General features: G+C 33.8%; 1 protein-coding gene across 2 annotated transcripts in view; it reads left to right on the top strand.

The window, feature by feature from the left end:
• Window positions 1-16,267, top strand: part of LOC148954200 (uncharacterized) — a 195,267-nt gene extending 179,000 nt beyond the window's left edge. For both annotated transcript variants that reach the window (XM_089086980.1, XM_089086979.1), the window contains exon 2: window positions 15,109-16,267. In XM_089086980.1, the coding sequence (XP_088943106.1) occupies window positions 15,316-16,101 (786 nt within the window). In that variant the 5' untranslated portion in view covers window positions 15,109-15,315 and the 3' untranslated portion in view covers window positions 16,102-16,267. The remainder of the gene's footprint in view (window positions 1-15,108) is intronic.
• The last annotated feature ends 240 nt before the right edge of the window (window positions 16,268-16,507 follow it).

The raw sequence follows: 16,507 nt of genomic DNA, 5'->3' as shown, positions 1-16,507 counted from the left end.
CATACTTGTGAATATTTTCCCAGAAGATGAAAAGTTCTAGTTCAATTTAAAATTTTCTCAATAAAGTGAAGAAAAGTTCAAGTTCTCTTCTGAATTTTACTAAAGAACACAATTCAATTCTAATTTAACCATAGAAAATAAAAATCTTCCACTTCAGTTCTTCATTTCACAAGGACATAAAGAAATTTAAAGTTCAATTCTAAATTTTTCGGTGGAAGATAGAAAAAGTAATACCATACTTGTGAATATTTTCACGGAAGATAAAAAGTTCCAGTTCAATTTAAAATTTTCTCAACGAAGTGAAGAAAAGTTCAAGTTCTCTTCTGAACTTTACCAAAGAACACACTTCAATTCTAATTTCTCCAGAGAAAACAAAAATCTTCCACTTCAGTTCTAAGTTTCACAATGAAATAAAGAAATTTAAAGTTCTATTCTAAATTTTTAGATGAAAGATAGAAAAAGTAATACTATGATTGTGATTATTTTCCATGATGATCAAAAGTTTCACTTTATTTATAATTTTTCTTACATTCAGTTCTGATTTTTCTCAAAGAGATGAAAAATTTAAAGTTCTGTTCCAAATTTTTCATAGAAGATAGAAGAAGTTATACATTGATTGTGAATATTCAACATGAAGATAAGGAACTCCACTTTAATTCAGAGGTTTCTCGAAGAAGTGCAAAATGTTCAAGCTCTCTTCTGAATTTTCTTAAAGAAGAGAAAAAAGTTAGCTCAATTCTGAATTTTACCAATGAAAATGAAAAAACCTTCCATTTCAGTTCATAATTTCTCAAAGACATAAAAAATTTAAAATTCAGTTCTAAATTTTTCTGTAGAAGATAGGAAAAGTTATACTATGATTGTGATTATTTTCCAGTAAAGATAAAAAATTTTACTTTAATTCTAATTTTCTTAAATTCAGTTCCGATTTTTTGCAAAGAGATGAAAAATTTAAAGTTCTGTTCCAAATTTTTCATAGAAGATAGAAAAAGTTATACATTGATTTTGAATATTCGACATGAAGATAAGGGGCATCACTTTAATTCTGAGTTTTCTCGAAGAAGTGCAAAATGTTCAAGTTTTCTTCTGAATTTTCTTAAAGAAGATAAAAAAGTTAGCTCAATTCTGAATTTTACCAATGAAAATGAAAAAAGCTTCCACTTCAGTTCTTAATTTCTCAAAGACATAAAAATTCAAAGTTCTCTTCTAATTTTTCCAAGAGAATAAAAAGGTTCCACTTCAGTTCTGGTTTTTTCTCAAAGAGATGAAAAATTTAAAGTTCTGTTCTAATTTTAAAATAAATTTGAGCTCCTTTGTCTTAAGGATTTACCCCTCAAATTTTCAAATTAGAAAATGAGTGACTCGTTCTATTATTAAAGACAATCGTTCAAACTCGTTCATCTAACCTCCAAAACAATAGGTTAGGTTAGCTCTAAATAAATATTAATAAATAAATAGAAACATTTCTATATGTTTAAGTTAGGTTAGGTTAGGTTAACTTATCATAAGCGCTCATGATAAGTTAACCTAACCTTTTCTGGCGAGTATGGTTAGGTTAGGTTAGGCTAGATTAAGTTAGTTTAGATTAGGTTAGGTTAAGTTAGGTTAGGTTAGCCTATGTACGCTTCACTTAGGTTAGCTTAGGTTAGGTGAGAGACAGGCAAAAAGTTAGGTGTATGATTAGATTAGGTTAGGTTATATTAAGTTAAGTTAGGTTAAGTTAGGTTAGGCTAGGTTAGCCTACGTACGCGCGCGTACATAGGCTAACCTAGCCTAACCTAACTTAACCTAACCTAACCTAATCATACACACACACAAAAACTTACACTCACACAAAAACTTTCACACACACACAAAAACTTACACACACACAAAAAAACTTACACACACACACAAAAACTTACACACACACAAAAAAACTTACATACACACAAAAACTTACACACACAAAAACTAACACACACACAAAAACTTAAACACAAACAAAAACTAAAAAAAAAAAAAAAACATAAAAAAAAAAAAAAAATTAAAAACACAAAAAAAACTTACAAACACAAAAAAAATAAAAAACGCAAAAAAAACTTACACACACAAAAAAACTTACACACACAAAAACTTAAACACACACAAAAACTTACACACACACACAAAAACTTATTACAAACAGACACACACACGAAAATTTTATATTATTTTAGGAAAATAGAATTGATATGGGCACACACAAAAAAAACTCACACATACACAAAAACTTACACACACACACACAAACTTACACACACAAAAAAACTTACACACACACACAAACTTAAACACACACAAAAACTTACACGTACACAAAAACTTACACACACAAAAAAACTTACACACACACATAAAATTACATACAAACACAAAAAATTACACACACAAAAACTTAAACACACAAAAAAAATTAAAAAAACAAAAAAAAATTACACTCACACAAAATATTACACACAAAAAAAAACTTACATATACACATAAAAGTACACACACAAACAAAAACTTACACACACACAAAAATTTACACACAAAAAAAACTTACACACACACACAAAAACTTACACACACACAAAAACTTACACACACACAAAAACTTACACACACACAAAAACATAAACACACACGAAAACTAAAAAAAAAAAAAAAAAATCAAACGCACACAAAAGATAACAAAAACATAAAAACTTACACACACATAAACTTACACACACACACAAAATCTTACACAGACACACACAAAAACTTACACATACACACAAAAAAACTTACACACACATAAAAACTTACACACACACAAAACCTAACACACACACACACAAAAACTTACACACACACACACACACACACACAAAACTTACACACACACACAAAAACTTACACACACACAAAAACTTACATACACACAAACTTACACAAACACAAAAACTTAAAAACACACACAAAAACTTACACACACACAAAAATTTACACAAAAACTTACACACACACAAAACTTACACACACACAAAAAACTTACACACACACACACAAAAAACTTACACACACAAAAAAAACTTACACACACACAAAAACTTACACACACACACAAAAAAAAAACACACACAAACAAAAACTTACAAACAAACAAAAAATAACAAACACACAAAAACTTACACACAAACAAAAACTAACAAACACACACACAAAACTTACACACAAACAAAATTACACACACACACAAAAAAAAACACACACACAAAAAAAATTAAAAACACACAAAAACACACACACACAAAAAATGAAACACACACAATCACTTAAACTCACACACACAAACACAAACTAACAAACACAAAAACTTACACACACACACACAAACTTACACACACATAAAAACTAACACACACAAAAACTAACACACACAAAAACACTTACACACACACACACACAAAAACTTACACACACACACAAAAACTTACAAACACACAAAAAATCTTACACACACACAAAAACTTAAACACACAAAAAAACTTACACACACAAAAAAACTTACACACAGTGGTCAAATAAATTGACCACTGACAAAAACCATAAAAACAGACATAAATGTGAGAAAGTTCCTGTTTTTCAAATTAGTGACAAAATTCCTGTTTTTCAAGTGAGAAAAATACTGTTTTTTCATTCTCACTGACAAAAACCATAAATCATCCATAACCATCCATGAAAAACATCAAATAAATCGACCAACACACATAACCATCCAAGAAAACAGACATAGATGTGACAAAGTTCCTGTTTTTTCATTCTCACTGACAAAAACCATAAACCACGTGGTTCTATGCCCATATATGGTGTGGGGTCACGAGCTCATGACCCCTTTCTACTATTTCCTATCTGTCTGCTACCTTTAATTGTTAGGTGTGGTTGACTTATGTTTAACCTTGAACACGGATATAAAAACTCTGACAATTTGTTATCTTCTCAGTTCAGAATTGGCTTTTGAAATATAATGATGCATTCAAATAAAAGGAATACTGACGAAAGCTACACGCAAAAAGTAAGTTATTCTTTTATATTCTTAGTGGGTAAAGAAATTCATTCTACTAAAGTTTATACAGACCCTATTATAGTTAACAGATTGTTAAATATTTTTTGAACCTGGATCTCCAGAGGTCGGTAAAGAGCAATATCAAAACATGAAAAAAATTATGTAAACACTGCATTTAAATGGCTTGCGAGCATAGCACATGAGGTAAATCATACCTATTTTTTTATTCCGGCCCAAAGTTCCCCACATTCGTTCCCCATCGGCCCAAAGTGCCACAATCGTCCACCCCCCTCCCTCCAACCCCTCCCTCCAACCCCCTCTCTCCCTCCAACCTCCCCCCCCTCCAACCTCCCCCCCACATTTTTTTATATATAACTTTTTTTAACTTTTTTTTACATCTCTTAGAATGTTATGAAACACACTTAAAACACAAAAATTTCATATTTAATATTTTCCAACTTCAAAATGGGAATGATATAGATATGTGTGTGGAAACTTTTACTATTAGAAAAATAATGTTTGTAGTGACCAATTTTTTTTTTTAACTTTTTTAACTTTTTTTCAACTTTTTTTTTACATCTCTTAGAATGTCATAAAACACACTTAAAACATAAGAAATTCTCATTTAATATTTTCCAACTTCAAAATGGGAGTGATATAGATATGTATTTTGCGACTTTTACTAAAGAGAAAAATAATGTTTGTAGTGACCAGTTTTTTTTTTTTTTTCTGTTTTTTTTTTAATTCTGACAATTGTTTTTTTGTTTTTTTTTCTGACTGTTTTTTTTAACTTTTTTTTCTTAAATTTTTTTTTAATTTTTTTTTCTTACAGTTTTTTTAACTTTTTTTTACATCTCTAAATCATATCAGAAAAATAGAACGACACTTTCAATTTAAATTTTAAAAAAACTTATTCTTGTGCACACTATTGATGAGGACTGATGGTTCTCAAACTTTTTTTTAGGATTTTCCAGAGCTCGCCCTACCCATTAAGAAGATAAGAAGGGGTGAATCGACTCTAGTGGTCATTACAAACAGACCGACGGTTATACAACATGGTCGTAGATCGAATCCATTAATACCATCAACTAAGAAAGTATGTTCGCATGATAGTGTTATTGTAGCATTGAATGCTGACAAGGAGAAGTATTTAAACTATGAAATAAGTACAAGTGGTAGCACCATCGGAAACGTATGCGTGCATTGTCATGACAGTATGGAATTCAATTTCTTTGCAGTACCAAAAAAATTCAACTCTTATGATGGTGGATATGCGACGTTGAGATCTCCGGAGATGATTGCACTCAAAGAGAATGTCAACATAAAAATAATAGTTCATGAAGAAGGGTATCTCCTTGCTAGTGCTTCTTGTAACATGTTACCCAGTGTTAAACCATGTTATCAGGTTTCAGGTATTAGTATTCAAATGAAAGTAAAGGGGAAAATAAAGGCATACTCTTCTAATAATATCATAAACCATATCTTGTCTACGTGGCGGAACTGTTACCTGTGTAAAAATAGTGTGATAATACACAGTGAAGGTGCCAGAAAAATAAAAAAGGTATTGGCAGGAAATATCACTAAGGAATATAAAGATGAATCGATGAAAAACAAAGTACCAGCACACGTTACTACCATTGATCAAACAGTCAATCAACCAAGTAATACCAAAGCCAAAAAGAATATTGAGCCTGTCGATGACATACCTGTAAGAATAGTTTATGACTCAAAATGGAATAATGAATATTCTACTGATTAAGAATTAAGAGAAGACTACAGCTATAGCATCAAGAGAATAAATGGTGAACCATTTTATGGAGCAGATTCAAAATGACCAAAGTTGTTCATTGATCTTAATAATGTATAATAACACTATATTCTTTGTATTAATATTCTATATGACATTATTTCATTATAAATATGTTATGCATTACATTGTTATGTGTTCATTATTTTTAGAGTAAGCCAGCATATCAAACGTTTATAATGTCTATTAAAACATCGGAGATGTAAGAAAAGGAATTTTCAAAAATCATATGTCGGATAGATAGGTTAACATAGAGAAAATCTAAGTATAAGAATGAATAAATTCTCTATCAAAATCTATTGACAGATACATGGGATAGCTTTGACGGAATCTAAGTATTAGAGTGAGTAAATTCTTTATCAATATCTTTTGACAGATACGTTTGATAACACTGACATAATTTAAGTATCAAATTGAACAAATTTTTTATTAAAATTCGTTATCGATATCATTTGTCGGCTACGTCAGATAACATTGAATAAATCTATCTATTAGAATGAATAAATTCTTTATCATCAGCCGTTGTCGGATTTATCAATATGAAAAAATTGTAAGTAAGTAGCAAACTCTTTCTTAAATTCACCTCTTGCATACACAATACACAAATTATAAAAAAAATTAATTAGGCATTGAGATAGGCAAACATCCGCCCAGACACATAAGCAGAGGAAGTGAGAGAGACAAAAACACGTATAAATGTAAGGATTCAGGTATACAAACCGACAGAGACAGGTACCTAGATAAGCAAACACCCACCCAGACACATAAGCAGAGGAAGTGAAAGAGACAAAAACACATATAAATTTATAGATTCTGACATACAAATTGACAAAAGACAGTCACTGAGATAAGCAAACATCCACCCAGACACATAGGCAAGGAGAGTGAGAGAGACAAAAACACATGCAAATATATTGATTCAGACATACAAACCGAACAGAGACAGGCATTGAGATAGGCAAACACCCACCCAGGCACATAAAAAAAGGAAGTGAGGGAGACAAAAACACATATAAATGTAAGGATTCTGACACACAAACCAACAAAGACAGGCATTGAGATAGGCAAACACCTGCCCAGACACATAAGCAGAGGAAGTGAGAGAGACAAAAACACATAAATGTGAGGATTCTGACATACAAAGCAACAATCACAGGCATTGAGATAGGCAAACATCCAGCCCAGACACCTAGGCAAGGAGAGTGAGAGAGACAAAAACAGATAAATATATGGATTCAGGCATACAAACCGACAGAGACAGGCACTGAGATACGCAAACACCCGCCCAGAGACATACGCATAGGAAGTGAGAGAGACAAAAACACATTTAAATGTAAGGATTCTGACATACAAAGCAACAATCACAGGCATTGAGATAGACGAACATCCACCCAGACACGAAGGCAAGGAGAGCGAGAGTGTCAAAAACACATATAAATATATAGATTCAGACATACAAAGGAACAATCACAGGCATTGAGAGAGGCAAACACCCGCCCAGACAAGTAGAGGAAGTGAAAGAGACAAAAACACATATAAATATATAGATTCTGACATACAAATCGACAAAGACAGGCATTGACATAAGCAAACATCCACCCAGTCACATAAGCAGCGAGAGTGAGAGAGACAGAAACACATGCAAATATATTGATTCTGACATAAGAACCGACAAAGACAGGCACTGAGATAGGCAAACATCCGCCCAGACACATAAGCAGAGGAAGTGAGAGAGACAAAAACACATATAAATGTAAGGATTCTGACTTACAAAGCAAGAAAGACAGGCATTGAGATAGGCAAACATCAGCCCAGACACATACGCAGAGGAAGTGAGGGAGACAAAAACACATATAAATTTAAGGATTCTGGCATACAAACCGACAGAGACAGGTACTAAGATAAGCAAACACCCGCCCAGACACATAAGCAGAGGAAGTGACAGAGACAAAAACACATATAAATGTAAGGATTCTGACATACAAAGCAACAATCACAGGCATTGAGATAGGCAAACATCCGCCCAGACACATAGGCAAGGAGAGTGACAGAGACAAAAACACATATAAATATATGGATTCAGGCATACAAACTGACAGAGACAGGCACTCAGATAAGCAAACACCCGCCCAGACACATAAGCAGAGGAAGTGAGAGAGACAAAAGCACATGTAAATGTAAGGATTCTGACATACAAATCAACAATCACCATCATTGAGATAGACAAACATCCGCATATACACATAGGCAAGGAGAGCGAGAGTGACAAAAACACATATAAATATATAGATTCAGACATACAAAGGAACAATCACAGGAATTGAGATAGGCAAACAACCGCCCAGATACATAAGTAGAGGAAGTGAGAGATACAAAAATACCAATAAATATATAGATTATAACATTAAAATTGACAAAGACTGTCACTGAGATAAGCAACCATCCGCCTAGACAAAAAGGAAAGGAGAGTGAGAGAGACAAAAACACATAAAAATATTTTGATTAAGGCATAAACACCGACAGAGACAGGCATTGAGATAGGCAAAAGCCCACCCAAACACATAAGCAGAGGAATTGATGTAGAAAAAAAACACATATAAAGACATTGATTCTGACATACAACCCGACAAAGACAGGCATTGAGATAGGCAAACATCCACCCACACACATAAGCAGAGGAAGTGAGAGAGACAAAAACACCTATAAATATATAGATTTTGACATACAATCGACAAAGACAGGCATTGAGATAAGCAAAAATCCACCCAGACATATAAGCAGAGGAAGTGAGAGAGACAAAAACACATATAAATGTAAGGATTCTGACATACAAAGAAACAATCACAGGCATTGAGATAGACAAACATCCACCCAGACACATAGGCAAGGAGAGCGAGAGTGAAAAAAACACATATAAATATATAGATTCAGACATACAAAGGAACAATCACAGGCATTGAGATAGGCGAACACCCGCCCAGACACATAAGTAGAGGAAGTGACAGAGAGAAAAACACATATAAATATATAGATTCTGACATACAAATCAACAAAGACAGTCACTGAGATAAGCAAACATCTGCCCAGATACATAGGCAAGGAGAGTACGAGAGACAAAAACACATGCAAACATATTGATTCAGGCATACAAACCGACAGAGACAGGCACTGAGATAAGCAAACACCCGCCCAGACACATAAGCAGAGGAAGTGAGGGAGACAAAAAACACAAATAAATACAAGGATTCTGGCATACAAAACAACAGAGACAGGCATTGAGATAGGCAAACATCCGCCCAGACACATAAGAAGAGGAAGTGAGGGAGACAAAAACACCTATTAATATATAGATTCTGACATACAAACCAACAAAGACAGACACTGAGATAAGCAAACATCCGCCCAGACTCATAGGTCCAGAGAGTGAGAGAGACGAAAACCCATGCAAGTAGTTGAATCCGGTCATTACACTGTCTGCTTGTATTGGCGGGTGTACTGTCCGCTACTTATCATTATAGCTATATGCGGGGACTGTGCGCTACTTATCATTATAGCTATATGGTGGGACTGTGCGCTTGAAACTGTTATAGCTACATTGGCTATCTGCTCTCCTGAAACTGTTATAGCTACACTGGCTACCTGCCCTCCTGTAGATATTAATATAAAAAGGGGTACTGTCTGCTACCTTTAATTGACACAGTAATTTCCTATCACCCCTCTCTCTTTAATTGACACAGTAATGTCCTATCATCCCTCTCTCTTTAATTGACACAGTAATTTCCTATTACCCCTCTCTCATTAATTGACACAGTAATTTCCTATTACCCCCGTACCTTAGATTGACACAGTAATTTCCTATTACCCCCGTACCTTAGATTGACATAGTAATTTCCTATAACCCCCGTACTTTAGATTGACACAGTAATTTCCTATTACCCCCGTACCTTAGATTGTACCAATACTACTAATAAGCAACAATAAAAAAATACTTTACTTTTATACTGTTAAAAGTTTCCTTAAAAGGTTTACTTTTACCGCACCCGAACTCCTATATTGTTTTGTGTTTTCAGTAAAGCGCTAGTTTTCTGTAACTCACCAAACATACGGAAACATCACCAGTTTATTTATTTTTATTAGTTTCATTGATATATGTTAGATAGGCTGTGAAGTAGTAATTTTTGTTCGTTTTATGTTTCAACTTAGGTCTTTACTTCCCTCGGAAAAACTTTGTTTTTTAAAATTAATAAATAATAAATTTAAAAAAGAAAAATAAATAAGCAACAATCAAAAAATGCTTTACTTTTATACTGTTAAAAGTTTCCTTAAAAGGTTTACTTTTACCGCACCAGAACTCCTATATTGTTTTGTGTTTTCAGTAAAGCGCTAGTTTTCTGTTATTCTACGCACATAGGGAAATATCACCAGTTTATTTATTTGCATTAGTTTTATTGATATATGTTAGATAGGCTATGAAGTAATAATTTTTGTTCGTTTTAAGTTTCAACTTCGCTCTTTACTTCCCTCGGAAAAACTTTGTTTTTTTAAAATTAATCATCTTAAAAGGCTTGAAACAGGAGCAGTATAGTTTATAAAGCAAGGGTAACTCTCTAGAATATTAAAAACAATTGAACAATTTAACTACCTAAAAGTACGAATGAAACTATTATCCAAAAATAAACATGATAAACATGCTTGATTGATGCCTCCGGAAAACACCTCTCAGATAATACCCCCCTCTTCACAAGGAGAGGTGGGTCTGGGGTATTGTCAGGGGGAGGGGGTAAGCACTGGTTCTCAGCTATTCAAAAGGTGTTACCTTACGGGAAGTCTATTTTACAAGAAAATGGGAAAGCTGAAAGACATGTTTCGGTTATTTTTTCTAATATTTTTGTCTAGTTTTCCATTATCCAAAGTAAGACATAACTGTATTATATATACCTTTCTTCGTTTCAGATGACAGCCTCGTGGCGAAAAAAGTGGACATATTAATGCAGCCAATACACAAACATAGTATTATTTTCTTTTTTAAAGGGGATCTGGTGTTCCCCGGAAAATTTCTTCCCCAGAAAATCCCCCTGGAATACCTTCCCGTAGAAAATCCCCCCTGCAGAGTGTTACCCCAAGATAAACGTTCCTTTCCCGTGGAAAATCCCCCGCCCGTATAATTGCCTCCCCCATTCAGAATTTCCCAACAAACGAAATTGGACAGTCACAGAGAAAGTGCTAAATCAGTACCTCTAAATGTCGATGAAATGTCCCAAGGGACATTTAAAAAAGTCCAGATATCAAAAACAGTTCTGGGACAAGGGCTGGTTGGTTACCCCTCACTTTTGACTTAAAAAAGTCCTAGAACTCTCGATATCCAATCTAGCGAACATCCTCCAAAGTTTTTGTGCCCACGAGAGGGGGGGAGGGGTAAAAAGAGAAGCCCATCTCCTATACAAAAGAAATTTTGCTCATAATAACAGTGTAGACCAAAAATATTCCCAGAAATCAAGAGGAATTATGCATCAATTTCGATGTTCACGACTTCAACTCCTTCCTTAGAACTAATTCTGTATTCGTCTGAATCATCAGGGAGAATTAGTATATTTTGGCATTAAGGTGCACCCTTTGAGTCATCTTCCCCCCTCCTTAACTACAAAACAATCAGAAAACTCTGTTGTAGAGGTTTCAAGCTCTCATCTAATAATATTTGGAATTGCACATTTTTTTGCATACAACATGATCATGGATAAAAACGACAGGAAGTGAAACAATGGGGAATTTACCTTAGGCAGCAAAATTTGTTAAAGCCTTAAGAGAAATGAAATAAAAATGAAATAAAACTTATGTTAAAAATTATTTTTAATAAAGTCTTATTCCATATAAATGAAACTAAACTTACAATAAAACTTAATCTTTAACACAAAAATTGAAAATTAAAACAGTCAGAAGTTTTTTCTTTTTATAATGGAAAAGTATTGTGGTCTTCGTCTTTATTTAAAGATCATTCATGCAACTAGTTTATTTTGATGAGCTATGAGTGAATTTTGTCAGTCTAATTTAGACTGATGAGTAATAAGGTGTTTCTCAACCTTTTTAAACATTTTCTACTTTGGCGTGATTTCAATCGCTCGCCAAGGGATCTCGCGCTGGACTTGGATTTTGCGAAACACTTTCGTTAAAATCTTTGCCAGCCCCCAATCATGTGGTGTAGAGGATGCAAAATCTGTGGCAATCAGAGCAATATATTTTTTAGCCAGAGGTAGTGCAGAGCGAAACAGCTTAGCAAGCCAACTGCCAAGACCATAGCCTGACATTGACGAATGACCTTTGTAATAGTCCATCCCATGACCCAATTGTCGTGACTGGAGAGTAATAACATAGCAACCAATGTTGGGACAAACAAATATATTTTTTCTATTAGCCATCTCGTTGTGTTTGAATTGGTCGAAAATGATATGTAATCACAGCCAAACCTTTTGTTTTTGCTAGAGGATCAGCTAATTCACTTTTTAGTGTTAACTGGCAGAGTTCCAAATACGAAGTGTTTACAGGAACATATTGAAGATGATTTATATTATAGTGATGAATATATTCCTGGGTGGTTTTTCGTTCAAGAACACGTAGGTGGGGAAGACTTGAACTACCAACTCCCGATGCTTCAACAAAGGACGCATAAAGAAATATACAAGAGTCCGAGGCGAAGCCGAGTGGATAGTCTGCAAAAATATCACGATTCATCCCACTGACAATTCCAGCGTTTTTACCACTGATTATATCTTGTTTAAAGCCAAGAGTATCTCTCAGATTATCATTGAGATGAATAATTTTGTTGTCAACGGGCGACTAATGTAAATCCTGCCGTGTTCCATTGAATAATTAAATTGAAATTTACATATCTTACGAACAGATATTTTTCTATTGATTGTACGACACGAATCAATCATACTACCAAATTCTTTGGACAAACCGTTTATTACTATATGGCTAGTTATTCAGTTTCCTCTGTCATTTTCACTTGATTCTGGAAAATTGGCTCCAATTTTGACCCCTCCCCTTCCACAGGATTTTGACAAAATTACGCCATTCGTTGGGGTATGGATTTAGAGATCTACTCAAAATGTCGTTGCAAACCATGAACAACATGACCTCTATCCCCTTTTGAATCAAAATGCTTGACCAAATAGGCCTACCTTCCTGGGATATGCTTTAAAAATGAGTGTATCCCATTTACAAAAACAGCGAGATTATCTGAAAATGATCTAATAGAAGGGAGAAAACCATAAATGAAAAAAAAAAAAAAAGCAGGAAACGAACGCAATGCAATCTATTTCGAAGTCGAATGCTTTACCAACAGAACCACGTCTCTAATAAAATGATTTGATATATTATTGCTTGTACCTTAATTGCGTAGCTTATTAAGGGGGATTGGAGGAACATACGAGAGGTGTTCTTGCAAACCCTCCAGTTACGGGTTTTGGACCATAATTATTACAATAGTAATTTCGTTTTATACTTCCAAGATTTTCTGCTTAAGAAGTGACATCATAGGTATTGTTTTTAGTGCTATATCACACTTACGGATGGTAGAATTGATAAACATCACGCAGGTATGAGCAATAGCTTTCAAATGAGCCATTAAACATCACTCTAAAAAGTACTGGCAGCCCACTAGCCCCAGCTTTCCTACTTGAGACATGGCCCCAAAAGTGCTGTTTTAGTGCTATATGGAACTTACGGATGGCAAAACTGATTAAAAGCACGTAGATATGAGAAATAGCTTTCAAACCAGCTTTTAAACATCTCTCTAAGACGTTCTGGAGGCCCACTAGCCCCTAGCTTTTCCACTTGAGACGACATCAATAGCGCCATTTTTAGTGTCATTTGGCATTTGTAGGTGGTGGAATTTATAAAGAAAACGTATATATAAAAAATGGCTTTCATAAGAGCTATTAAACATCTATCTACAATGTTTTTGTAGCCTGCTAGCCCCATCCCTTGAGAAATGGCAAAAAGTACCATTTTCAGTGCCATATGGCACTTGCAGATGATTTAATTTATAAAAAGCACATAGATATAAAAAATAGCATTTAAATGAGCCATTAAACATATCTATATGATTTTCTGGTAAATCGCTAAGCCTGGAGAAAAAAAATGGAGAAGGATCAGTACTACCCATGCAATAAAGTGATTTTCCTTGTTGTTCAGGGTGCGGGACTGTAATTTCCCTGGTTTAGGTTTTTGACTATGCTGATTCCACTGGTATACTTTTCATTTTTATCTGTCAATTTTGATCTTTTTCTTTGTCAAATGACAATTTTTTCCACTAGGCAGTTTTTTCTAAAAACGTTTTTTAACTTTTGGTTACTGCTGATTCCAATGGTATACTTTTCATTTCGATCTGACGCCATTTTCGAGGGGTTTCAGGCTTTTTTTCGAAATTACCATAAATTTCTTTTCACCGTAAACTTTTATTTTTAATACGAACGGAAATAATAGTTACTATTCCTGAATCAGTGTCAAATGGCAATTTTTTTCCCACTCGGCAGTTTTTTTCTAAACGCGTTTTTTAACTTTTGGTTACTATGGACTGTTGTTCGCTGTTTACTAGGTTGCAGCTACCGCTGCAACCATGATAATCTGATTATAGTTGGAACGAACCCTGTACAGTTTGAAGGCCACTTTGCTCTCTTCGATGTCGAATTCATAAGGATGGTAAAAATAATCTTAAGCTAGGTTATTTGAAAATTGTTGAAAACAGTAACCGTTATTGAAGACGGATTTTATTTGAGCCTTTGTGATAATTCCTTACTCTTTTATGCCTCTGTTAGTAGTATTCTGAATAAAAGTGATTTAGAACGGATCAAGATCGATTACTACCGGTATCTTAAATTTCTACTTTATCGTTCCCGATCTTACAGTAATAGTAATTTAGTTTAGTTTTATTCAGCAATAAATATAATCCAAACATTTCAATAATTAACTTTTAAGTTATTAAATGACGTTCCACTACGTGTTGCTCCGTTTAACTGTCTTATCTGCCTTTTTTCGTTCGTAGTTTTTTTTGTGTTGTGTGTCTTCAATTTTTTTCCTTCGTTTACACTGCTCTTGTAAAAATTTTAAGGTTTCATTTATTTCATTTATATACATACTTTATTTATGTAGTATGTTTTCTTCTTTTTTTATTATACTCCACAAGTGTCATTTATGTGTAATATTAGGGCCCTTATTGTTATATGTGAATAAATTGTTGTTATATTTACAGGTGTTTACCTCAAGAACAAATGGACTGTGAATTTCGAGCTTCATTATAGCAGTACTTTTGAATTTAGTCAAAATTTATGAGACTGAATTACCAATTTGCCGTTTATAACTATGGGAGTCCAGTAATATTCAATTTTCAGCGTTGAATTCATAATTGACCAATCAAACTCGAGATTTAAGGCATTATTTTTCTTGTAATTACCAACAAATGGAAGGTTCGAGCATGTACAAACCATCGGCATTCATGAGGGTTTTAGCCGTTTTAAATGAACAGGAAAGTCCAGTAATGACAATTCGATGCAACAATGGCTATGTTGAAGCAAAGAAAATTCATTTAGCAGCAATCAGTGAGGTGTTCAAGAAAATGCTTAAGTCCGAAAAACTGGAAAAGCAGACGAATCTTATTGAGGCAACTGATGTTGATTTCGATACAATGAAAACCATCATGGGTTACTATAAAGAAGGAAATGTTTCAAATTACGAAGCTTTGGACAAAGAAAAATTTGCATATATAGTTGAGAAATACAAATTTATTGGTATTAAAGAAGAGATTGCAGAACACGTACTTGATAAATATGACGAAAAAAAAGATCTTCAAGTTCTTGAAAGTATTTTTTTCCCTTACGATGGCCGTAGTCAAAAACTAAAAGCTATACAGGAGCTCGCTCTTTTAATAATTAAAGGGAAGGAATGCCCTGAATTTGTTGATTATTTTCGTATTCCAGATTTTATGGAGCTATCTCGACTCTGCTGCAATGCGATAAATGGATGTGGTATCAATCGATTTAAAGGATTTTTGGACACACTCTGCCGGTGGTTGAATAAAGATAGTGAAAACAGATCTATTCCAGCATTAGAAATAGCTGGAATGATAGACATAACTGGGTTTTCTTGCAGTGACGTTGCCGAAATACTTAAGAAAGTAACGCTTTGCCAGCGGTTGGAAGGATTTAAACATATTCTAGAAAAAAGTTTAAGTGCGTCAGAGAAATAAACACCAATTCCAATTAGACTGAGTGAAGTAAAAATGTTTCTAAATATCCTGTGCTTCCCTGTTGCAAGACAAAAATTATTGACGATTTAGATGCAGCTCTCAGCTATAAAATTTCTTGGAACAATTCTAAATGAAAATCTATCACTTAAAAGGAATTAGCCCTTTTTGTTAAAATAAGGGATTTGGGTATCCTTACGTTTGTTGTATAGTATATGTTTTAATAATTGTAAAAATATTGTGAAATGTAATTAAACAGCCTTGGCAAACTCTGATTATATTTATAATTTCGTTACTTTGGTAATTTGAATGTGTGTTTTTTTCTATTCCAACAATTTTCGAATTATCAAGAATATCCCTAAACAGCTGATTGCAAATTCATTCCCTTAATAGGGAGATCCTGCTTGCG

The sequence above is a fragment of the Artemia sp. Qi Xiang Cuo genome, chromosome 3 (genome assembly GCF_049724085.1).
Source record: "Artemia sp. Qi Xiang Cuo chromosome 3, ASM4972408v1, whole genome shotgun sequence".
Taxonomy (NCBI): Eukaryota; Metazoa; Arthropoda; class Branchiopoda; order Anostraca; family Artemiidae; genus Artemia; species Artemia sp. Qi Xiang Cuo.
Note: the sequence above shows the minus strand (reverse complement) of the source record. Positions and strands in the feature narration are given on the sequence as shown.